Source organism: Manis pentadactyla, chromosome 3 (genome assembly GCF_030020395.1).
Source record: "Manis pentadactyla isolate mManPen7 chromosome 3, mManPen7.hap1, whole genome shotgun sequence".
Classification (NCBI taxonomy): Eukaryota; Metazoa; Chordata; class Mammalia; order Pholidota; family Manidae; genus Manis; species Manis pentadactyla.
This window is the reverse complement of record NC_080021.1, coordinates 186,408,041-186,434,470: the sequence shown is the minus strand read 5'-3', so window position 1 is coordinate 186,434,470 and position 26,430 is coordinate 186,408,041. Positions and strand designations below refer to the sequence as shown.

At 42.4% G+C, this 26,430-nt stretch overlaps 1 protein-coding gene across 5 annotated transcripts in view; it reads right to left on the bottom strand.

The window, feature by feature from the left end:
• Positions 1-7,616: 7,616 nt before the first annotated feature.
• RECK (reversion inducing cysteine rich protein with kazal motifs) overlaps positions 7,617-26,430 on the bottom strand; it is a 65,626-nt gene continuing 46,812 nt past the window's right edge. For all 5 annotated transcript variants that reach the window (XM_057498838.1, XM_036888441.2, XM_036888444.2 and 2 more), the window contains 11 exons: positions 24,918-25,130; positions 23,320-23,456; positions 21,222-21,362; positions 20,228-20,416; positions 18,618-18,740; positions 15,985-16,156; positions 13,791-13,983; positions 12,372-12,582; positions 11,084-11,157; positions 10,097-10,252; positions 7,617-9,220 (listed from right to left, as the gene is read on the bottom strand). In XM_057498838.1, coding sequence (XP_057354821.1) covers positions 8,999-9,220; positions 10,097-10,252; positions 11,084-11,157; positions 12,372-12,582; positions 13,791-13,983; positions 15,985-16,156; positions 18,618-18,740; positions 20,228-20,416; positions 21,222-21,362; positions 23,320-23,456; positions 24,918-25,130 — 1,831 coding nt within the window. In that variant the 3' untranslated portion in view covers positions 7,617-8,998. The remainder of the gene's footprint in view (positions 9,221-10,096; positions 10,253-11,083; positions 11,158-12,371; positions 12,583-13,790; positions 13,984-15,984; positions 16,157-18,617; positions 18,741-20,227; positions 20,417-21,221; positions 21,363-23,319; positions 23,457-24,917; positions 25,131-26,430) is intronic.

The window sequence follows — 26,430 nt, the reverse complement described above, 5'->3', positions numbered from 1 at the left end:
TATACTCCTATTATGTTAATGTGTGTGCGCAATTTAAGTAGTAGCTTAAAACCTATACATGCTGAAGTTACTCTACAAGAAGATATGTCAAAGAAATAATCTTCCCATGTTTTCTGCCGCCTGCTACTTCTATAGCTTTTCTTCTTCCTTCCTAATTACAACCCTTAAATAGAATTCGTGCCTCATATCAAATTTACCGAGTATCATAACTCCTCCAACTGGTAAAGATACCTCAAGACAAATGCTGGGCATAGAAGCCACAGGGCATAAATATGCAAAGAAGTAAAAAGCTAACCTTTTCAAACAATAAGGCTTCTCTCTCACTTACTAACTTTACATTTCCCTGTATGGCCCCGGAAGATGACTGGTTAGCCAGAGACGGGTAAGATTCCTCAAGGGAGGAACAACCTAAGACAGGCACAGTCGCAGGGGGGCCATCAGGTGAGAAATTGGGGATCAACAGAGGTGAGGCTTAGAACCTCACCCCCCCCCCCGTTCTGAGAGAAATCTTCTGCATACGTGGATGTTTTATTGCCCTTGTCTAGCTTGGATTAACACATAGTCTACAGGCACACACCTGATCATCTACATTTGCTCTCTTACAACACTGAACTATGTTTTCTACCTTTATCTTGTATCTACCTACCACTTCAGCATTTTATTAAAAATAATAATAATAAAGAGAGAAATGTGGTATCCACATATAAATCATGTATAAAAATCAAATGAGTATTCATATTTGAACTGACTGTTTATAGTTCATAATGCATGAGCAAAACCGAAGCTTTCTGTGATGGCTGCCCTTGTACTGTTCACCATGTAAGAACTTATTCACTATGTAAGAATTTGTTCTCCATGTAAGAACTTGTTTGTTATGCCTCAAAAGACTGGAGACTGACGAAAATTAGGCTTGGGGTGGATTAATGATTGTGCATTGAGTATTGACTCCCCTATACAGAATTTTATTGTTGTTAACAACCATTTGATCAATAAATATGAGAGATGCCCTCACAAAAAAAAAAGTATACACTTCCAATGGTAAAATAATAAGTAACTGGGATGTAATGAATATAGTCAAGATATTGTAACAAGATATTGTAACAACAGTATGGTGATAGCTGGTACCTAGAATTGTCATGTATATAAATGTTGAATCACTATGTTGTACACCTGAAACTAATGTAATGTAATACTGTGTGTCAACTACCCTTCAATAAAAAAATAATTATCTAAAAAAAAAAAAATCTAAATGAACCAATATAACCTAAAAAAAACCAGGAAAACATCACTACTTACCCAAATAGAGCTGGACCCAGAGAGGTTTACAGGCAAGTTCTATGAAACCTTTGAGAGGCAGATGATGCTGGTACTATTTACATGTTCTAAAGCAGAGAAAACCTCTCCCATTCATTTCATGAAGCTAGAAGGATTCTGATTCTAAAACCTGAAAAATACAGCAAATACAAAAAACTATAGTGCAACATCATTTATGGATCTAAACAGCAGAATCCTAAAAAAAATATCAGCAAATCCAATCTAGCAGCAATACATCATGACCAAATAAAATTTGTTTCAAGGGTATAAGGATGGTTTAATATTAAGAAATACATTCACAATTTATAAGTCAAAGGAAAAATATAATGTAGATGGATGCTGAAAATATCTTTGATATAGTCAATACCCACTACTGAGTTTTTAAAAACTCTCTGACTTTACCTTAACAGAGTAAAGCCTCCTGAAACCAACAGTAAAACATGTCATACTTAACAGTAAAACAATGGGACATACCCATTAAAATAAAAGAATATAAAGAACATAAAAGGTTTCTTGCTACTACCACTGTTGGTCAAAATTGTTCTGGGAGTTCTAGTCAATACTGGGACAACAAAAGGAGACAGGAGGTATAAATATTAGGAAAGGAAGAGCAAAGTTTTCATTATTGCCTCTCTCTGGAAAAACCTAAAAAAATCCATAAAATTAAACAATGTTAAATGATGGCCAGGCCCCCCAAGATTTAAAAAAATTGATAGCGTTTTTACATAGTATCAATAGCTAGTTAGATTTTATCATGGGAAAAAGATTGACAATAGCGCCCAAGTATAGCTTTATTTCACTAGCTACATGATCAAATTCATTCTATTATGAGGATTATATACCTTCTGTCCATGGACAACCTGGGCTGTTTCAGGAAGAAAAACAAATACTCACTGTGATGAGGGCGGCTTTCTCTTAGGTGGCTCCTGCTGATAGGGAAGATGAGCCGGATCTGGGGTGCCCACCTCCCCCACCCATGGGGTGAGAGCCTGGCCTTGCACCTGAAGCCAGCAAAGCCTGGTGGAAGGACGGCTCCGCTGCAGCCTGCCCTAGCACAGCCTGCTGAGCTTCTGTCTGAAGCACCATAGCTGGAGGGCCACATTTGTGGGATTCAAGAAGGGCAGAGGGCCTGGGCTCCTTTCTAGGTCATGGAGGGGTGCAGATGCTTGTGGGGAGAAATACTGAAACTTGTGGGCATGAGGAAAGCCTAGCAGAGGGAGGTGGGGAGGAGGTGTGGTCAGGGGACACCTCTGGAGGTTTCACAGGGAGGCTGTCCAGTCTTGAGCTGTGTGCTGTGAATAGCGGGCAGATACTGTCCTGGCTCCTGGCCCCCCTGGCATTGGCCTGGCCTGCTGTGCTGGTATCTACTTTTGTTCCACTTCCCTCCCTAAATGGGCTCTCACTTTGCTCTCTGCCCAGAGGCTGACCTGTATAGTTACCACACAGGCTCCTTTGTCCTCTGGTTTCTGACAGGGCTCAACAATGGGAGGAAACCCGCGGGAGGGAAGGAGGACCTGGGGTCCTAACAGCGCTCTCCTTGGGCTCTGGTAGCAACCTCTACACTTTGTGCTTAAGGGCCACTTGCAGTCCCGTTATAGCTTGTGTCCTGCACTCTCTGTGGTTCCTTACACCCCTCTGTGTGTCACTTCATTAAGCCTTCTTCAAATTATCCTAATGTGGATAGGCCACCTGTTTTCCTGCTGGGTCCTGCCCAACATAAATGCTTACCTGACTGCTCAGTGAAGCGACTGCTCACATCTCCAGCAGAGTTCAGGGGGAGAATGGGTCTGGGGAAGACAGGTCAGGTGGTTCTCAGGGAGAGTCACATCACCTGGTCATGTCACCAGACAGGGGCTTCCACTTGTGAACCATTAGGCGGAAGCGCCAGCCTCTGCTCACAGAGCAGTGAGGTAACCACCTCTGCCCCAGGCAGTCAGAGGAGGGGCCCAGCCCCAATTAGATACAGAGGGATATCAGTAGAGAAGGCTCTAGAAGGATTCTGCATTCACTGGTAGAGGCAGGGAGATAAAATGTGCATTTGGGGTGACTTTTTCCTTTGTTTCTATTTCCGGGTATTTGGGGGAATGCAATGTTATTTTGTAATGAGAAAACAATATGGTGAACTTCATTTTGAAAAATGAAAGAGTGGGTGGAGCCGAGGGTAGGGGCTGTCAGCATGCTCCCCACTTGAAGGCACCCTACCTTACCCTTATCCCCCACCAGCCTAACTTCCAGACTCTAACTGGACCTTAGACTTTGCACGTGCTCTCTGTGCACCATTTTGCTGTGGGCCAATGAGAGAACAAGGTGCAAAGCACTGCGTAAATGGTCACAGAAAGTGGAGAGCTGTGTCAGTTACTTTATGATTCCTGTTCTCCTTATGCCTGCTTCTCAGACCCCACCAGGTGTGCCTGCCTGTCAGTCTGATCTAATGCTGAACCTGGTTTGCTCTGCCCGCCCCCTGGTGTCCACATTCATGAAGCTCTCTTACATGGCTGGCACCATGTCTGAGAAGCACACATCCTGCCAGCTGCCTTATGCCAGGGAAAGCCCAGAGCTGGCCCCAGGTCTTGGCTTTGCCCTGACTTGCTGTATGACCCCGGGCTAGTACTTTGGCTCTCTGGGCTCTTTCCCTGTATGTACAAAGTGGAGATCAACCCCCGCTAGCTCCAAGATTGCTGGATTGGGGAAAGAAATTTCCCTAGAAGTGATCACTCTGCTTTCCTTCACCTCAACTGGCAAAGTTCACAACCCAGGCCTCTTCCACAGTGGCGGGGAGAAGGAGAGAGAAGGATCCTGGAGCAGGGCCCTGGGTCCCTTTGAGAAATACAGCACGCTGTATGGGAGTGTGTGGGTTTGACTCCCATCAGCCCAGGGTGAAGGAAAGCCATTAAATCAAATGAAGGAAAATAAATGTCTTCTATGGATTTTGTGTCAAGGCCATCAGTGTTACTGGAGGGTTTAACTTCCTTCCCTTTGTGGAGCTGAACCCCGAAGGAGGAGGCCAGGCCCAGGGAAAGCCTGGCACCCAGCCTGGCTCTGTTAATGTTTCTTTAATAGAGTCTAGGATATTCACAGGACAGAGGGAAAGGAAGGACAGATTACGAGATCAGTGAATGATCTCAAAGGTCTCTCATGACACAGAAGCTGTGCACACCAGTGCTACCCAGGTCAGTCAGGCAGGGCAAGGGCAGAGACTGTGGACACCAGTTTGATGTGGCCTTCAAAGCCACACGTGTGATCTGCCTAACACTGTCCCTCACCACCCCTTCCCAACTTATCAGCTCTACTTTTCTACCACTGGGATGGACCCAGGCTGTCCCACTTCTGTGCCTTTGCTCAAGCTCTACCTTCTACCTAGAATGCCTCTCCTCAAACCCATCCAGCAGAGCCTCCCTATTTCTAACCAGGCCCAGCTCAAACCAAACCCTAAGAAGCCTTTGTCTTTCCCTTGTTAGACTTTCCCTCCTTCTCACACCTCCCAAGGCACATTGTCTATGTAATCAGATTACCTGCTCCTGTCTTATATGGGCAAACCATAACTAAGGGTAATGTCACTCAGGAGATCTTAGTGGACAATTTTCTTAATGGAAACAAATGTCTGACAGTTTGTACTAAAGATGTCCTAATGACTGACTGTGACTGATGCCAACAGTGACACCATGACAAGCTCACCAACTCATTGAGAAGTGAGACTTGCCTTTGTGTGGGGTCAAGAGACCATACCTCCCATTCCTCTCTACTCTAAGCAACTAGTGACACTCATCTAGCCTAGGCAGAAGAGGCCTTTGCATTGGATACGGATTTAAGTTTTAAAATGACCAGGGAAGAGGCCTGAGAAATGAAGCGAGGCTGTTTGAATTACGAGGAAAGTACTGAGTTATGGAATCAGACAGAGATGTTGATATGGGTTCCACTACCTAACCGGAACAGGGGTCCACCTAGCATAGCTGGGGACAATTATCGGAAAAATAAAATGGCTTTAATATTTATATTCTAGTAATTTAGGACTGCAAAAACCTGGTTTTATCTTAAGGCAGCTGCTGCTGGTGGCCTCTGCCTTCTTCCCTTCTGCACTTGGACTTGGCTTGGGCAGCAGTGTGTGCAGCCCCTGACCAGCCAGCTCCTGCCATCCTGCTCCCCTTGGCCAATTATCCAGGGGTGGGAAGACAACCTGATCCTGGCCAAGGAGATACGAGGGACAGCTGCTGAGGGATCTCTGAGAATTATGTCTCTCACTCCCAAGAGGCACTGACAGCAAGAGGAGGCGGCACTGTGATGCTCATTCCCTTTCTTCCTACTCAGAATACCGTGCTTGATGCTCAGCTTGCAGTTGAGACAAACACCAGGAGCCCATGACAGAGCTGTGATCTCTGTACATGGACATAAAGTGAGGATCCAGCCAGGAATCCAGGAGGCAAGCAGAACCTCCCCCAGGTTGGCCCGTTCCTTTTCATACTGACCAACTTACGTTCTCCGCACCCATCACCATCTCCTCTTGGCTCCCATTTTTGCTCTGGGTATAACAACTGTTGAATTATTAGTCACTTTGGATAATCCCCTTTTTAACAGGTCAGTCATACAAAGCACCCCACTGGTTGTTACTGGGCTCTGGTGGCTGTTGGATACAACACCTCGAAGCGTGTGCCTGGCCCAAGGGTGAGGCATTGTTGCGTGCTCACAGGTGAGTGGTGTGGGGGCTAACAGCCTGTTGGAGACATGTGTACTCCCTAGAGGAGACATCTAGCAGAAGGCTTCTTCCAGGAACAGTTATTTCCTGTGAGAAATCCATTCCATCTGGTTTAGGTGGGGCTGAAGTTCCCCTAACTTTCCTTTTCTTCACAGAAGTGGGCATATGACCCCAGCAGGCCTATGATCCTCTTGGAGTCCATTCCTGCCCAATCACTTTCTGTAGACTGGACAGGGAGCTATTTCATCTGTTTTTCTAGTATCTTGGGTATCTTTCATTACCCATGGCCATGGAAGCTTCTTAGTATTTTCTCTGGAAATTACTTCTTATGCAGTTACCTCACCTTCTAAATTGTCCTGCAGAACTGCTTTCTCCTAGACTTCAGGCCCTACCCACTACTAGCTTAGAAAAATTACAGGGGCATAGGAACCTTCTCTCTCCTCACAGCCCCAGTTGTCTCCCACTGGATCCCAATTCAAAGCCTCCACCAGCCTAACACACTTGGCCTGGGCAGAATGCTTGAGAGCCACGCAGCAGGGGCTCCATCTTGCTCTGATGCTGGGAAGCACTGGCAATCTGTCCAGAAAGCAGCCTGGGTGTGGCCACCACAGCAACTGGCAAGTGAGGAGGATTACCTCCCTGCACTGACCTGACCTGAGCTTGTTTTGCCCACACCATCTTTGGAATCTCATGACTGTATTCTCAGAGGAATAACAACCTTTCGATCTTTCTCTCCCTTGATACACCGCCGCTCCCTACCCCTATCAAAACCCAAGCACCTCTCTCATTTCTCTACTTCCTTCCCAGACCATGAAACTTCTAATACTTTTCTACTAAGAAATTGAGTCAGACCTGGCTGTTGGCCTAACCTGGTGAGAAAGGACCTCTGCGGTAGGCTGTGTTATTGTTCAAAACACTCCGGGTCCCTCCCCCAGCTCCGTCCCTGCCACCTTCCCTCCACTCACACACATTATACACCCCTGCCTTTTGAACTCAGGAGTGGCCACGTGACTTGCCTGGGCCAGTAAGATGTAGGCACAAATGACGATGTCACTTTTGGGCAGACCCCAAAGGCCAGCTGCGCTTCTCTATGTCTCTTTCTTCTTCTTTGTAAGGACACTGGAGTAGGTCCTGGAGTGACAATAATGTAGAGAAAAAGTGCAGCTGACCCACACTTGGACATGTGGTGGGAACAAGATGGAAGTCTCAGCTATTGTCAGCCATGGAGGTTTCAGGGCCCTGAGCCTCAGCTGATTGAGAGAACCTCTCAGGCCCTGGTCAATAGGGCCTCTTTCTCCACAGTTGAAAGTTCTCTCTGCCCCAGGACACACTCTGGAACTGGAACATCAGGCCCGAGACTGTGGGGAGTAGTACTTCCCAAGTCTTGCAGGGTATAAAGCTGGGGTCTTTGTACTTGACTCTGCCATTTTCCCCTGGTCATGCCTGGATCTGGTCTGACTAGCCCTGTTCCAGGTCCCCCACTTTCCCAGGGCCCTTGGCTTGGAATAATAACACTCCCATAACTTCTTATTCCAGAGCAAATGACATAGCTCACACAAGAGTGATCAGTGGTTTCATTTTAAGTGTCCACATTGCTTGGAAGTAAACATAATCATATAAAAATTATTTTTATTAAAATAGAAAAGCTTTCCAGTATATTGCATTGAACACATTTATATAGAAAAAAAGCAATTGCAACAAACATGCTACATCAGTTCTGAGATATTCTGAAAGCCTTAAGTGCCCACTTTAAACAACATTTTGGTATAATGAGCATATCCCCATATTCAGAGGGTATACATAATACTGAAAAAAAAGACTTCATGTAAAATCTAAATTTAGGTGCATATAAAGAAGTATTACATTGAATAGCTTATTTCAAACTGTGAAACACATTCAAAGTATTCAGTTTCTTAGGCCATATGCAAACATTTTAATACTTAGATTGACATTTTTAAATATATAAACCACTGTTCTTTATAATTCTATATCAAAAAAGACAACATTTATTATACTGTGCATATCACAAAAAGCAAATGTGTCTTCATGAACAGAAAATATTGGGTTAACACACATGATTGTCATTTTACAAATATGGCTATTCACCTTCATAATAAAATAGAAAAATCATGTATTATTTACATGCACTACTAATTATTTCACTTTTTGGCAATTACATAAGTAGCAGCAATTGGTTTAAAGAGTGATGTTTAAAAACTCTAAATTTAACTCTGATGAATACTGGAGAATATATATTTGGTCACTATAAAAATGCACACCACAAGATGCCTTGATGCCATATAACTTTTCCCTTTCACAAAAGTCGAAGACACACACTAGTAACCACTGAGACTATCACCATATATCATGTGAGTGCCACTTGGTTAGCTTTCTTTGCTTAACACAATAGATGGGTTCCTGAATTAAATTTCTATAAATTAAGTTTGATGTTTTACATGATAATTTCAAAGATGTTTTATCTTTACTTCATACTCTAACAACAGTGGCTCTTCACTGTGACCCCTAGAGCCTCTAGACAGAGTAGGTAAAACCTGTAAACACACACACACACACACACACACTCACATGGGGGCACTTTAATACTTAAAGGGACTCTGAAATGAGGTTTCTGGATATGAAGCCCATAGTAAAATGAGTTTTTTTCTAAAAAGTGATCATTTCACTTATCAATGATCTTGAATTTGTTTTAGAGTGGGGGACCCATTTGAAGAACAAAACGTAAATAGTAAGGCAGTGATCCACCAGAGATATCCTCTTTTCATTACTATTTGGAAGAACTTATTTTAACATTTGTAAAAACCAAACAAAAACCCTACTAATATTGGCAAATTAAAAATAAAATACTGTGTGGTGAATAGAGGTGACAAGTGCTTTTACTTGACCACTATTCAACTTCAAACCAGCAGTTCTGTATTTATCTTTCACAAGGTAGAAAACTCAGGTGGAGGAACATTTTGCACTTTTTATGGGCAGTCACTTATGTGTCCAGACCATGTGCAAAGTGAGGCCCAGGCTGGGTAGGAAAAAGCAGGAGTGGCAGGGGGGACTGGCTCCGATGCCAGCTGATGGTATACTGCTGGAGACTTGTACCTGGGAAATGATGAGGGCAGAGAGAGGGACGTGGGATGCCAGCGCAGGGCTATCAGAGTTGATAAGGGATTCAATCTTCTCTGCTTCTTTATTGCAGGCCTCAATCTGGGGGAGGAGAATCAGATTCTCTTATTACAAAGCCATAGAATCCTTGGAAAGGTCAAGTCAGACAAATTCCACTACATCCTAACATAGAAAAATGTTTTCTTTGTCCTTCTATTCCTCAAAGTAACATCTTAATAAAAGTCTTAATTTATTACACAAGTAACAACAGCATCAATGGCAATCAAATTAGAAAAGACCCACAATACTACTGGCCTTTCTCTGCTCACAATCCTGTTCACCGTTTATCTACACTTAAACATTATCTTTATATGGTTAAACAGAGCCACAGGGATTGGACTTACAGTGCCTACTTACACATCAGCAGGCAAGCACTTAGGCTTAATCAGCTTCCGGATTGTGGTGGTTTATAAACTGCTTGTAGTCCCCCTTCACTTGAGCCCTCACTATTTTGATGCTGACATTTGGGCCTGCATGAGTGAGTGAGGTTCACCTCTAGATTGTCAGGAAGAAAAATGGGGGCCCACAGGACCAGCTTGGGGGTGCTCCCCCTCTTCAGTGAGAACACGGTCCTCAGGGGACAGGAGTCTACTCTGGCTGTGTCACTGTGTGACCTGGGTCAGTCCCTCCCCTCCCTGGGAAGGACTCAGCTTCCTTATTTGTATGATGAGCAGATGCCTTCTGTCTCAGCACACTCTGAGCCAGTCTGCACCCTCTCCAGCTCCTTTGCGTCCTGTTGCCCAATGTGTACCCAACCTCAGCCACCTGGAAAATGCTCACCAGGGGCAGCCCTGTCCTTCACTAACTGCCTAGCTTTCCTCCCTCCTACTCTGCCTAGATTTCCAAATGCCTCAGTTTCCTCACCCACTTCTAAGACCACCTGTAGATGACAAGTCAGCAGCATATGCTGAACCCCACCTGCAAAGCTTTTGGATAATGATCAACAGGAATAATCAGGATCACAATTTCTGATTCAATGCTGAAGTACCCAAATACATCACACTGTGGAACAGACACATGCATGCGGATTTTCTGAAGTATTTCCAGAACTGTTATTGGCTTTTTGTTTGTTACCTAGAAAGAAAAAAATATATTTCTACTTTTCCAAACAAAAGAACAATTCCATGTTAGTGCCTAAGCTGCCTTGCCTAAGAGGAAGAGGGTCATTTGACCAAGGAGCCCCAAAGTGCAGGGCCCCAGAAGGGCCCTGTGGACTGAATTCTAGATCTCCAGAGTCCATTCCAGTGGGGTTTTGTCCAAGCTTTGTGGCCAAGATAAACACTCTCATCAGAAACACATTTTTTTTAAGTGACTGTTCTGAGTTGGAGGCCATAGGGAAATAAAGTCTCCTTCTTGTAAAAATACAGGTGTTTTAGTACAAATGGGGATAGTTTTCCAGGTAGTGGCAGGTGTTGGCTGCTGCATTTCTGAAGCCCTGTCTCTATAAAAGCAAGCAAAAAAAGTCAGGTAGAGGCAAGGGAGAAGGGGAAGAACTATCATGAGAAGGTGGCAGGCCCTGGAAGCACCCCCAGGAGGAAAGGAGACTGTAAGGGGAGGAAACCCTCTGGGCATCTCCCAGTCTCTGGCGCCCTGGTTCTGCTTCTGGCCCAAACTCTGCTTACTATGCTAGCAAGGGACCTTTTCTAAGAAAGGCTCAGGCTGACTGATGTGCAGATAGAGCTCCCTACAAGCCAGGGTGTAGACGAAAGGAGCACAGGGTCAGGAGCTAGACAGCCTGAGTTCAACCCTACTTCTGCTGGTTAGGAGCTATACAGCTTGCGGCAAGTTGCTTCTCTGCAAATTAGTTTCTTCATCTACAAACGGGACAACACATTCTTCTCTGGATGGTTACTGATAGGCTTAGCAATGAGGTTTCAACAGTATCTGCCACATAAAGCAATTTACCTTAGCAATAGTATCCAGTTTTTCTTTGTCAAATAAAACTCTTAACATCCCAGCACATAATGGACAACAAGCACCTGGATAACAGAAACCATATTATGTGTTTAGAATTAGAAACCAGGAGAATTCATAAAGTTGGTGAAATTACCAACCCTTCATTTTATGCTGGGAGAGTTACAGCTGTCCTTATGGATGACTGCACTTATAGTTGAGTTTCGTGACCAACCTGGGGTCTTATAATCTATGTGTTTGCCAAAATCCTTCCTCCCTCCCTGCTTTTATCCTTTACCACTTCTCAGGGTGAGGCAGCTGTGGTATAAGACAGCACAGAGAGAGCTGGACTTTCAGGTGATGTGGGGCCTAGACCCTGCCCTGCCTCAAAATTCACTGTAGGATCCTGGGCAAGTGCTTTCCGGGGCCCTTGATTTCCTGTCTGCCGAAAAAAAAAAAAGGGAGCAAGTATATCAGGGATTCCATGAGTGCTAGAGTCATCAAATGAACTTTAAACAATATTTTGAACTGTTAGAAAATGCTAACAAGATATCACAATGTGCTCTCCAGGAAAGAAACTTCGCTTTGCTCACTGCCATGTCCCCAGTGCTTAGAAGAGGGCCTGGCACATAGCGGAAGCTCAAGAAACATTTGGGGAATCCATGGATGGAGGAATAACTTCTTAGATTCCAGATTAACCAGTCTGTGCAGACTTGGGATAAAGTCTCTTGCACCTCTGTTTAACTGAAACGTAGGGACTGTAAGGTAAGCTGTTTAAAAAAATTGTTACCATTCAGAATAGTTTGTATGAAACAAGACTTTCTTGATCATATGTAACTAAATTAAGTAGATACTAGGGTCAATCTAAGACAACTATCCTGTTTTTCTCAATTTCAAATGTTTGTGTTTATCAAAAGTACTTCAACTATTCATTCATTAATTACTAATCCTTTATTCATTAAATTTATAATAAACATTTTACATTCGAACAACTAACCATCATTTTAGTAATTAAATGCTGATTTATCTGTTTACATTAGTGTTTGGTGTGAGATTTTGCTTGAAAAAATTGGACACATTGTTTTAAAACCTCCAGACCAGATGATGTCTAAGGTAATCCACAGCTTTTCAAGGTCAACATAGAGTAATGCATCTAATCAGCACCAGGTAGAGTTAAGACTTTTTGAAAAGCTTAAATAAACTAGTCAACTCTCTTCCCCTCAGTGACTCACTCTCTGGAAGTGGACAAGCAAGTCTCGTCCATCCCACCCCTGCCCCACCTCAGATACTGCCAGCCTACCGGGTGGGATGATGGGTTTGCACTCAGTCACTGAGAGCGAAGGACACTTCACGGCAGCACACTCGGCGATGGAACTGTACTCTGAGAGGACCCCGACAGCCTGGCAGGGCCCATGGTAATCGACTGCTACACGATCCGAGTAGGCAGCACACACGCTACTATATGTCTCTCCATTGTGCCCACAGATGGGCTCTGTGGCTCTGCAGAAGGGCTGAGGGCAAACAAAGCACATTTAGCCTGCAAACCTCTCTGTGGTGCACTTTTCCTAACCAAGAGGGCAGAGCAAGTGTCCTTTATTTTCAGGAAAAGAAAAAGGACGCAGGTATAAATTCTGGGACCCTTTTAGTCAAAGCTCCTGAGGTCGGCTAACATGGGGTAGAGTCTGTCCCAAGATGAACTAGAGAGACTACTTTTCTCAGCTCTTCTGGGACTTGGCTACTCATTCATTGTGCACTGATATGAGATTAAAGTCCCCCTTCTTCCAGACTTCTATTATTCCAAGTGCCCGCTGAAGGAAATAAGATCAATCTTCATGCAAATTCAGAGGCCTTATCATCTCCTGTTAGGTATGGGAAGAGTGGAGAGATCAGTGGGAGATGACTGCATCCATCAGGTAAGTTAGGAATATGTAAGAGAAGACTTGAAGCCAGGAAGAAGGAACAAGTAGGAACTGACGACCAGGAATTCAGAGTAGAAGGTATCAATGTACTTGAATACCAGAGCTCTGAGGGAGACAACCTGAGGGATCATCCTGACAAAGAAAAACCAGGAAATGAGAAGCAGTCATGTGAGGTATTAGCTGGCTGTGGGCAAGATGCAGGGCCCACAGACGGGCTCCCTCAGGCAGAGGGGCCAGCACACAGATCAGTCGTGCAGGTGGGAAGCCTCGGTGCAGTTGTCTTTGGGGTTATTTTAGCGAACACAGATTTCACAACCCTAAAAGACTGAATGGCAAACTGATGCAAAAAGACATTAAATCTTCAAGAAATTTCCAACCATTTTCAGTACTGTGGGTGGGACTTGGGTGGGAAGAGCGGGAAAGAACCCTTTTCTTGGTTGTTTTAACTTGAATTCTTCCTGAGCTGTTTTCTAATGAGGGCCCACAGAACTATGGAAGGTGAAAATGGTGCTGACTCATGCCAGTGTGTGCAACTTCAAATTCTTTCCTGAAGATGAGCAGCAAGAAACCACTCTCTTCTTGCTTGTACACGTGATGTGCAATGGTACACACACTAGCAAGAAAACCCTCTGAGTTAGGAGAAAAAACTAGTCTTGGGGTGGCTTGTTTTTGGTAGAGAACTGAGTTCTCTAGATTTGACGGGATTCACAGAAGACCCTCAAGCAGTCTTACTGCTGATTCATCTCATAAAACCGATTTTATGCTCAGTGTACTTGGGTTTGTCAGCTAAATAACTGTACCTGGCATGGGCCTTTGTATAAGAGGCTTTTCCCTCTCTGGTACAAAGTACAGAGATTGCTGTGCTCCATGTGGTTTGTGTCACAAACAGGATCACGGACCTGGTCACAGGTGAGCTGTCGTGGCAAACATTCATACTGGCTACATCCAAATTTATCAAAAGTGGTCAGGCAGACTTGTGGTTTGGGTATGCATCTGAAAAACACAAATGCAGCACCCTGAGCCAGTGGCAGAAGGGACTCCTATGGGGCCAGTAAAGAAAGCACGGACAGGCACAGCGACTGAGGAGACAGCAGAGAGCAATCAGAAAGAGTCCATGGCCCCAAGAGCTTATGGAGAATGGGGAGTCAAGCATGCATAAAAAGTGGGCTATCAGGTAGAAAACTACACAGAAAAGTCATTCTGACTGGGAGCCTGGAGGATGGAGAGGGCCGTGCAGACCTGGGGCCGAGGGGGCAGCAGGAGCAAAGGTGTGGTACAGGAGACCCAGGGCAGGGGCAAAGGACGCATAGGCTAGAAGTGGCATACGAGAAGGCCACCAGGTGGACTGGGGTCTGATGCTGGAGGTCTTGGTAATCAACAATCAATGAAGCATTTTCAGGGGCTTAATTTTCAGCTTTCCTAATATGAGCCTATTTTAAGAGAGGGCTTCCCAGTATGTGCTGAAAATTTCAGGTTTCTGTGCATACAAGACCGAATATGTGACATTGTCTAGTTGCTAATCACTAAGAGAATGCCACACCATGAAGCTGGGTTTTCCTAGCAATACCTGGGCCTTGCATCATTCTTAATTTCTGAACTTCTTTAGAAGGGTTAGGGATGACGGTTCTTTTCTTCTTCAGATGTGTCTGCCTCCCTCATTTTTATATAGGGTATTTATAACTTTTTGTAAGAACACAAGACCTCTTAAAATGTTTAGCTTTCACTGGGCATTTGAAATAATAGTATACACAAATATCAGACTGTAAAATAAAAGGAGACTATAGTAGCTAGCATTATTTTAATCTCAAAGAAATAACTTCTACTCTTTTTAGGGATAAGTCTCCTGCACTGAAATGACCACCACCATCATCATCCCTATTCGTTTATGATGGGATTTAAAATTAGAATGCACAGAGTTGTGGATTTCTGGAAATTTAAGATATCTGAAGAGAAATAATGGAGAAGAATATTAGAACTTCATTATCTATTAACATGGAAGGGATGAGAGCCAGGAATATCAGGAAAATTTTGGTAAGTTGGGAACAAGAAACGTTATCAATTAAAGTACACAGATATCAAGAGGATCAATAGGAAAGACTGAGAAGTTGGGGGATAAGTTAAAGTAAATATGATTAAGCCAGGGGCTTGTCTTGCTTATTGTTGTGTCCTGAAGTTTAGAAAGATGCCTCCTTCCACACCACACCAGGGTTTTCAGGAAGGAGAAGCAATTGGTTCTTCCCAACAAAACCCTTCTTAAGTAAAGAACTGTGGCACTGGGATGTGTCCTGATCAGGTCTCTAAGGCAGCTAGCCAAACCTCCAGTTCTAGAAGCCTGAGACCTAAGAGAGTTGGCAGGACACTTGCCCTGCAGCCACCACATACAGAAGTCCATCATTAAGGCTAGCTCAACTTACTTTGAGCTCATGAGATAAGTACAGAACAAGAAGCCCCTAAACAAATTACTTCATGTAACACCAACATTGCATTTCCAGGGATTTCTCATGTCCAGTTGCTAAGATGGAGGTAGGTAAGTGGAAGAAAATTTCCCATTACTATTAGGCACAAATAACTAATAAGAACACATCGATTTCTCCCACTTAATCAGCTACCTCTCCTTGCTTCACACTGGTTTCAAGCTTACACAACTGTTACAGCTCCCAGCATACACCACAGTATCTCTTCATTTTCAGCTGCCAAGATCTTCGCTCCTGTTGCTCTCTGCCTTCACCAACACTACCTTTCCTCCACTGTAAACCTTGCCTATAATCTCCTCCTCTTCTTTCCAGCCTAGTTATCACCTTCTAGAGGCTTTTCCACACCTCCTCAAAGTTGCATCAATTGCTCCACATCAGGGCCTCCAGTCACTGCACACTACCAAGCAGCTTTACGTGGCTCTTTCCGTCTAGACTCCAAACTCTTCATCTTTATATTTTCACTAGATGCTTAGTAAGTGTCAGTCTTCAGTTGGAAAAGACAAGGAGCCGTTTGATTTACCTTTGATTTTTTTGGCAGGGGTTGGGATTACATGGATCCTTTGAGATGCACGATCCAAACTCAAATTGATGGTCTTGGAGGCCCACACAGCGAGCAATGCAGGCACTGGGGTACGTGCGCCCATTCTGCCCACACACAGGGACGAACTGATCGGCACAGTTGCAGGGCAGACCTGAGGAGAAGAAACAGCTTCAACAATGCGTACTTGTACGTTCCCCTTCCTTTCATATTTCTCAGTTAAGGCAAACCACTAACAACCATGTGGTGGTCTCCTGTTAAAACAGAATTGTAAGTTAATTAGGGAAACATCCCTGCAATCTCCCGCAGTGTTTTTAAAGAAGGCAAGGGTCTGAAAAGCCATTTGTCTGTATAATGGCTTTCCTTTGTTCCATTTATTGCCATCTAATTGAGGGCCTCTGGACCCTGACCCACAGGTAGAGCGCCTTATGAACAAAGCTACAAAAGGGAAAATACTGTTTCTCCTAGTCTGGTATATAGAATCTAGAATTTAGATGTTTAAGGTCTGGCTTGGGGGATTCCTGGAATGTTAAGGGTAATACCAAAAACAAGCCAAAGACAACTGGTGTAAACTCCTCACATGGGTTCCTTGCACTCTCATCTCTGTAGGGAGGAGCAACATCTAGAAGATAACTTGGGAAATTATTTTGATTTAGAGACTTGAGAATTTTTAGGAATGTCTCTCTCTGAGTCATTGTGGGGAAAATGGAACTTTCTGACCAGTATTCTTGCTGGCCTTAATAGCACCCACTGTATCCTGTTTGCACATTTATGGGATATTTACCAGTGACAGAGTCCAAGGCAATCAAAGGAGTACCTGCCCAGGGGAGGAGTAGAGAGGAAACACTCATTCTCTCCTCTGCCTGTGTTCCTGGGACGGAATTGGCAGGCATCTGCCAGTCACCAGGGACCCACCCACAGACTTCCTCCCGGTGTCAGAGGAGGGTCCTGAGGGCGGCTACAGAGAGCGAGCTTGGGAGCTGTGCAAGAGGCGGTCCCTACTGGTGCAAGCACAGAGAGACCAAGCCATGAGAATAAATTCTTTAATCCCCAACTTCCTGCCCTTGCCTTAATATGGTCTCACCAAATTCATAGGGAATTTAGGCCAGGCAGGGAACCCCCTCCTCCCAGAGCTACAGTCATGTTTGGACTGAGGCATTATCTGAGTACTAGGAAATACAGCACACTTTGTGGCCAGTAAAATCTGCTTAAAGTCTGCTAGCTGAATAGTCACTAACTTAATTTATCCTAGGACATTAGGGGCTACACACTAAAAAAGGGTCCTGCAAGTTGTAAAGTTCACCTTCTAAAAACATTTAGATGTAAGTAAATAAATGTCTTCTATGTAAACTTTAGTTTTATCCCCACATCATTTTATGGTTTCTCTAAGCAGATTTAATTGTCCTCACCAGAACAGAGCAGAGCCGATTAAGGACAATAATAAAGAATAACAACAAAAATAAAGCAGAAAGTGGGTACTCATCAGGGTGGACAGAGAATGGGGTGGAAGTAGTACTGCCTTTACCTTCCCATCTGTCTTCCATTCACTTCTTATTTCTCATCTCCTTTCTTGTTTCCAATGGGCTGGAGATACAAGGCTGGTAAATCCCTATTCTGTTCCACTCCCACCCCACTCCATGTGTAATACTAACTCCAGGGAAACAAGAATTGATTGCCGCTGCAGCAGCATGAAATAGGGCAAGGCAGCTACCTGGCTTCTCTTTACCCAGAACCAAAATATTTCAGATCTGGGGAAAGCAGATACCAGCAGACACCCGTGGGCTGTGCTGTTGCTGTCGGCAGCTGCAGCTTCTTCTGGAGAAAAGAGCATCCCATCTCACTGGTACTATAGCTGGTGCGAGCATAATACTAGCAGCATAAAGCACGGGAAGGTCAAGAACGTAGTATTCTTGACTGATTGCACTAAAAATTCTTAAGTCTCAGAATTACAGTAATTTCCCAAGTTACCTTCTTGTTGTTGCCCCTTCCTACAGAGATGACAGTGGAAAGAACCCATGTGAGGAATTTACAACTGTTGTCTTTGTCTTGTTTTTGGTATTACTCCTTAACATTCTCCCAAGAAATCCCCCAAGCCAGACTTTTAAGCATCTAAAGTCTAGATTTTATATAGTAGACTGGGAGAAACATTCTTTACTTTCCTACCTATAGCTTTGTTTATAGGCGTCTCTACCTATATGAACCAGAAAGCTAAGGAAGGTCAAAAAAGAAGGTGGTGAGAAAAACATAAGAACAGAAACAAACTTAGAAAATAGATGGACATTTTAGACCATAATGATAGGGGTAAATGGGTATTTTACCAGGTAGAAAAGTTCCATTTAACTAAAACAATTCCAATCACTGGCCTTGTTCTTTTGACTCATGGAATGCCAAAACAGTAGTGCTTGGAGAGTCCTAAGAAACCATTTAGTTTAAAGCCTTCAACTTACTGGGGAGGAAACAGAACCAGAGAGGGAAAGTACCCTGTTCTCAGATGATGTATTTATTTAACTGTGTACATCTGCAGTTAAGGTGAGACCAGAGAAGCTGTCTTGAAGGGAAAACGGGTACAGAGGGATGGTAGCCCAGTGAAGACAGCTTCTGGGTGACATGGTTACCTGTGAAGGTGCGACGGTCATCTTCGGAACTGTGCTCACTGAGGCACAGGCGGGTAGAACACACCAAATTGCCAGCAAAACAAGAACAGATATTGCAGTCGATATTAAAGGATGTTCCATGACCTGAGAGAAAGATAAATAAAAAGTCTGATATATCATGCATTTATAAATACATCATAAACAAAATTTTGATAGTCTTAAGTGTTTTAAGGTAGAAATTCTTGAAAGATTATTTCTGAAGGGCGTTTAATCTACAATACTTACATTTTCATATTTACCTCCTACCATATCCCTCCAAACCCCTATCCTAATGTACCAGTCTCACCAGACTGCTCACTATGCTCTGAGGATGTTTCTGGCTGCCCCTTCTGCCTCAAATGCTGCCCTCCTCTTTCTAGAGCTTCACTTGTCTCTCCAGGACAGACAATGCCATCTTTGGATGGCAGACTCTCCCAATGCTCTGGCAGGAATGACTAGCTCCTTGAAAAGCACTTGGTCTGCTCCTTTCTGTGGCTCAAATTCTCTCCCATTTTATCATGTAAAGCATGACCTCAGTCCCTCATCCCAGTGTCAGCTCCACAAGGCACTAAGATGTCATTCTGTACAGAACAAGCATTCAAATCAGTGAAAACTTACAGAAGAAATGAATTTGCTTCTCCTCAGATATTTTCTGTGGTGTAAGTTACTTCTTTTACATTTTAGCTAAGTAGAATATGGACTAAAAAATGAATAACTGACTTACTTTAGGGCAGAAATTTGAAAGCTTTAGCCAAGAGTATTCTTCTTTCAAATAAGATCTCACAAAGAAGAGTAAACCAAGAGACATATAGAAGCTGAACTGCCAGGTTGATGGGTAAGGGGAAGGAGGTGGGGGTAGGACAGCAGAGTGAACAGGTATGGGGAAGTACATGCTCAAAAGTAGCATTTTTTTCCTATAATTGTTGAAGTCATATATTGACATGGACAGTTGTTTGGGCAAAAGATGGTTAATAAGGAAGCAGTGAGAAAGCAAGACCCTAAGATGTTCAGAGAAGGCATCAAAGGGTGACACCTTTTAATGTGCTCTCTCCCAACCCCTAATCAACAGTGTAGTTCCCATCCCCAGTCTGCTCTCCACAATGTCAAACTCTGACTTATACTTCTGGGTAAAGGGGCCCAGGGGAGAGAGACATGGCTGAGGAGGGAGTGGGGAGGAGGACACCCCCATCCTTGCCTGCGGAGGACAAGGGCTTTGGAGTCAAACAGGCCAGGAACTGAATTCTGCTTTGGACTCCTATTAGCTGGGTAACCTCTGTGAGCATCAGCTTCCTCACTATAGTACCTATACCAAAGAGCAACTGGGAGGATCAAATGTGGTAACGCAGCCCAAGACTTGGCCCAGTTCTTGGCACACAAATAGGTGGCAATAAGTATTAATTAATCGTTATTAGCTAAAAGCCCCTTCTTGAGGAGGCTTCTAGAGGATTCTTAGAAGTCCTAGTGCCTTGTAGAGTACAGTTTGAAAAATACTGCCCTGGAATATCTGCTTTATAGATCTTACTTTTCAGTAAGAATCCATCCAATACTCTTCTTATGAAGTTAACAAAAAACAATTACAGCTCACGACTCACTTTTTCTTTTTCCTCCAACAATACAAGACTTCTGAAGATCTATACAGTGCATCTCCATACAGTTTTCTAAAAGTCCACTTTGTCCACATGAGCAAATTTTGTAGCAACCAACCTCCCCTGCGGATGACGGCACCTGGATTAGTGTCCCCTGCCGGACGATGAAATCAGAGGCTTCTCCCAATTTGCAACCTGTGCAAACAAAAATTAGCTGAGAGAGACGGTATTGTTCTATGGGACTGTTTAGTGACATATACTTCACATAGGTCTTATAGGTACTGTGTGGCCTCTGAAGATTATATAATAGAACTTTCACCAAGTTAAGGAGCTGGTTGGGTTCACTGGCCAAAAACATCCTCTCAAATGAAAATTCCATGTTCTGTGAGATGGTGGTAATTTAGGAACTATACCTAAAAGTTAGCTATAGTTCAGTACCAAAATGCTATATGTACTTTTTTTTGGCTTTGGGCTTAGAAAGATAAAGACTCTAAATTCTATCATATAAAAACTTTTCATTCTAGAGCTAGCCCTCCTCATTCCTTATGAAAATACAAATCAGCCTTAAAATTATTAACATTTCAACACATTAATCTTTACAGAGATAACTGCACATCCCACTCAGTATGCCATTTCTCCATATGTAAAGAAAAGAAGAGAAAAATCACAGACAATGTGCAGTATATCTCAAACATTACAACATGGAAAAGAACATACGAAAGGCTGGCTAAAGGTTTTCTCTTCTTTTGTTATCAAGAACCCTCTAACTCATTATGAGTCTAGTTTTAGACTGATACTCGTTTATAATCTAAATAACTACTGAATATTACACTTGCCTTTGTCTTTTTTTTAGGTTTATTGGGAAAACTTCGAACATTACAGAAAAATATAATTTAGAAAATAAAGTTCTTTGTAACCTCACTCCAAAGAGAACCCCCACAAAGGAATGCCAGCAGCACATATCCACATCCATCCCACACCCATCCCATTTACATCTTACCTTCAACACAAGAGTGTGGAAGGCAGGGATCTCCAGATGGACATCCTTTGCGGTTGACCTCACAGAGCTCATTAGCAGGGCAAGGATTTGGGTTACAGGGATGAGTGACCTCTTCTACAATGTTACCTAAAGTACTTGGTCCTGCAAGACCAAAAACAGATCCGTTTAATCAACCCATACGAGTAACAGAGTTCTGTTAATTATCTGAATTAGTTGTGGCTGGAACAAACGGAGAACTCATGAACATAAAGCAAGGCCAGATGCTAGCAAGCTACTAAAACATAGATTCTTTGGTCATCTGTCAAGTTAGCATAAACATACATACATTCATTCACTTGATTATTTATCAGGTACCTACAGTATGCTAGGCAAGGTTCTACACACTGGCAATACAGTTGTAAACAAAATAGACAAATCTCTAACAGAATTTACATTCTAGTTGGGAAATAGACAATAAGTAGACTTTGTGTGTTGGGGTGTGTATGTAAATAAAAAAGTCAGATAATATTAAGTAATAAGCAGTGTAAAGGGATGGAAAGTGACAGGTATATTTTGGATAAGGTGGTTAAATAGGTGTTTATGTCTATGATGGATAATTTAGTACATTTAACCAGAAGTGATAATAATTTATTATGGTAAAATGGATCCTGTACCATGATTTTATTTGTTAACTTGTGACATAATGACCAAGGAAGTGTCTCACTTAATATAAAGTGTATATTATATTTAAAGAGAGTACTGAAATTTTTTAAAAAGCATTTCTTTATTTTTCCTCCTTCTGTGTATATATTTGACTGTTCTCACAGAGTCTGGGCTGTGGAAGAGTAAGTTTTGCTTACTTGACTTTAGGCCAATAGAGGTAAAAGGGTTCTTCAGGTTTATCTTATCCAGTCCAATCATTTTATAAATAGGTAAGCTGAGACTCAAAAAATTGGTATGTTCAAAGTCACATAGATCTATATTCGAGTCTAATGCTCTCTTTTTTTTTTTTTGCTATCCTGGTCATAAAGGCTAAGGGACATAGCTTGTTGGTCTTGAGAAAATGCGGCTGATACTACTAGCTACAAATCTACCACCCACTATTCTCTTCCTGCTTACTAGTGGATCTCCGATTTTACTTAGGGTGGCAATGGGCCCACAGCTAAACAGAAAATCTTTCTCAGTTTCTCTTACAACTAAGGTAGTTTTCCCTTACACTAGGATGCGGTGGCTAGAATTCTAGTAGCCGTTTTAATGATAAAGTACATCTAATGATCTTGATGGTGGAAGCTACGCACTGAGGATGGTAGAGAAAGAAAAGGGAGCCTGGATTCCTAATGATGGAGCCACCATAACAGCGTTGGGCCATTTATTTCTGGGCTTTCTTTTACTTCAATCTGTTCTGTTATTCACAGTCAAACCTAATCCTACCTGATACAGGAAAGCAAAGTGCACAGGAACTGAATTCCCCATCCACCTTTGCAGCCAGCTCAGGAACCTAATGCCCCCTGGTGGTAGCTTCAGCAATTCCCTCACCCTACCTGGTGTGAGTTCTTGTTATTCTTCTGGTTTCTAACACATAGTCACCTCCTGCCAGGAAGCTCAGCTCCAGGATCCCTCAATGAGATACCACCTTATTCTTCTAACTCTTGGCAGGAGTATTTAGCAGAGATAAAAATTCCACTTTCATGTGCTAACCCAGACCATCATTCCTTCCTCCCTGTTTGGTGGGTAAATCCAAGCCAATGCCTTGCTCAGGTCTACTGTACTGAGGACAAAAAGCTGAAGACTCCCTGGGGGAAATTCCACTTTCTGGTCAACCATGGCAAGGAGACAGCAATGATACGGAGCTGGTTATCTGAGAATGGTGGCCCATGATTCATGCTCAGAATTCCCGATTGACAGCAGTTCACCACCTCTTCTGACTAATACAGCAATCGTTTCTGCTTACATATTTTAAAATGACAGTTCTTCCCAGGGCCAAAAAAGCCAGGCAAATAAAGTAACAGTTTGCAATTAAGAGAGCATCATTAAACCAGATACATGCTCATCCCAAACACACATCGTGGTCAGAGATAGAAGGGAGAAGGGTTTGAAATCTGAAAAAAGAAGTACTTACTAAGGTATGTATCTAAAGGTATACAATTTTCCAGGTCATCTGTAGGTGACAGAAGTTCACAAATACTTTCAGCAGTATGGTCTTCAGGGAATTTGTTCTGGTCCCCACACTTCTTGAGAATCTCCACACAATCTGACCTTGAAAAGAAAAATACACACAAATTTAGGGTCCAAGGAACCTTCTCATGTTCTAGTCAAAATCAGTTCTACTTCTGAGGCTTTCCAAAGTGAATTTTCATAACAGTGTTTCACAATTGGTTAGCAGTTAAGTACGGAAAAAAACAACAGAAGTCATAAAGGACCTCAGGCTGAACAATAAGTGACGTATCACACTATCAAAGCATCCCTAAATTTCTCTTATCTGAGATCAAAGACCTTGCTCAAATTTTACAATCATACTTAACTTACTGTTACCACCACGATTGTGGCTCTTCAATGTCTCTGAAAGAAAAACTAGGCCAGTCTGCTCTGCTCTTTGCAAAATCATCCATCCCTTCTTTCAGGACACAATGCTCGGTTGCCTCTTCCTTCCTCCTTGCCTGCCCTCCTCCCCTGCTTCTCCCTACCTTCATTTTTTCTTTTTAAATATATCTTTGGTTATCAACATTAAGGTGCTTGGCCCATAACTATTGGAAAGTCCACTACTTTAAAGTTTTCTCAGTCTTTAATTGGGATTTGACTCTTTTTCTATGAGTTTTCTGGGCTAAGAGTCTATAAATTTCCTACCCATTGCCTCTCACTTGCACCCAACAGTTACCTCTCATTTTTCCCCTACTCAGGTCATCCCCAGGTCATGTCAGATTATAGATCTGGATCCTGTTTAAGAATGACATAATCTGCAATCAGTCATCAAGTGCGCAGCAGCACTGAGCCACACACCAACTTAGGGACTGGGTATTAACTTGGTTTTGGAAAAGCTTTTTGGAAAAAAAGACACTCATAGACCAGCTAGCATAGATTACTACATAGCTAATGCTTTGGGTTTCAGGCCATAGAAGCTTTCATCTTTACTTTCTCCTAGATCTCCTAAGCAAACCATCCATGAAATGTTTACTACGAACAGGCCCTAATGAATATATTCACTAACTCCTTCACTCTTCAAACATTTATGGAATACCTACTGTGTGTCAGGATTATGCTAAACCCTGGAGAGGAGAGAAAGAGGAAAGAGGAGACAAGAAAAAAAGAAACTCAAGGAGAGCAAAGTCTAACAGAATGTATGACAAATACAAAAATTAAAATATAAAAATAGAGTTGTGCACTGAAGGTAATGCTTCTTGAACCAAATTCAGTAAGAGAAGAAAAATAGATGTCTATAGAAATTTGTAGTATGGACAAATTACTATCAGCTGGAGAAACATGGGGAGATTTCAGAGGAATGACAAGCATTTGAGAAGGGCTATGAAGGACAGGTAATGGGCAAATGGTGATCGGGGAAGAATATTTCAAGCAGAGGAGGAAAAAGTGAGAAAGCATTTGACATGTGGGGGTGATGGGCAAAGGGAAGTGGTAGGAGGGAAAACTCTGAAGATAGGCTTTGGGAGTAGATAATGGAGGGTCTGAACCAAAACTAGAGTCATTAGGATGAAAGAAACTTACTTGCAAATAATACTTCCTCGGGATTTACTATGACAAGGTTTAATCTGCAGTGAACAAGCTATTGCTTTCCACATTTCCGGCTGGCACTTTTTAATGTCAAGAACAGGTATGTTGATAAACGGCATCTTTATGCTTCCTTTCTCCCACAGCTTCATATCATTCATGGCTCCTTGATCTGACTGAGCATTACAACTCCTGAAAAGTTCTGTTGGCCTAAAGAGAAAAAAGACCAGAAGGAATCAAGAGGCAATTATTTTCTAGAGAGAAGCAACATGTAATATCCTGATATACTAATGCACCAGGAAAATCTGATTTTCTTAAATAAGAAAGTACATGCAACCCATCAAAGGAAGTCAGCTTTGAACATATGAACAGTGTAGACACTAGCATTAAGATTCTGACTACATGTTTTCTTTTTTAACACAGATTTTTGTGAGTCAATTAAAAACTTCAAAACACTCGGGACAGTGCTATCATCTCTAGGCCTTACCATTTCTTTCATTTCACAAAATAAATGAGTCCAAGTTTTAAAAATTAAGGTATAATTATAAAAAAGAAAATGCGCAGATTTTATGATATAATCTGATGTGACTTGACAGATGTGTACATCCATATAAGCATATCTAGATCAATTAAGGAGTATTTCTATCATGTCAGAAAGTTCCCTTGTGACCCTGTCCAGTCAATGCCCTCCCCTCTGACTGTATCCCAGAGGCCACCTCCATTCATACTAACATCACCAGAGATTAATTTTGCCTCTTCTAGAAATTTATATAAACGGAATCATGTTGTATGTACTCATTTGGGTCTGCTGTCTTTAACTAAACAATCTTTTTGAAATTCACCCATGTTGTTTATATAGTAAATTGTTCCTTTTTATTATTGAGTAATATTCCATTTATAAATATACCACAGTTTATCTTAGTGGTTCTCAAACTTTCTGATACCAGGACCCATTTCACTCGAAATTATAGGGTTCTCAAAAAGCTTTTGTTTATGTAGGTGATATCTACCAATATCACACAAATCAAAACTGAGAAGTATTTTAAAGTTATTAATTCATTTAAAATGAGAAATCCCTTAAATGTTAATATATTTTTATGAAAAGTAACTATATTTTCCAAAACAAAACAAAAATTAGTGAGGATAGAACTATTTTACAGTTTGAAAATCTCTTTGATGTCTTAATAGAAGACAGCTGGATTTTAATCTATTAAATCTGCTCCTGCATTCAATCTATTCCTCTATCAGATGTCATATAGCATCTGGGAAACTGTTTCCTCATGTAAGAATGAGAGTGAAAAACACAAATAACATCTTAGTATTACAAAAATAGTTTTGATCGCATGGGGGTTTTGGGGACCATGGGCCACACTTTGAGAGACCCTGGTTTATTCATTCACCTGTTCATAGATACTAAGGTTATTTCCAGTTTTCATGTCTCTTTTCACAGCTATAAAATGCACTGTTGGATAATTTTCTGAGAAACTGCCAAACTGTTTTCCAAAGTGCA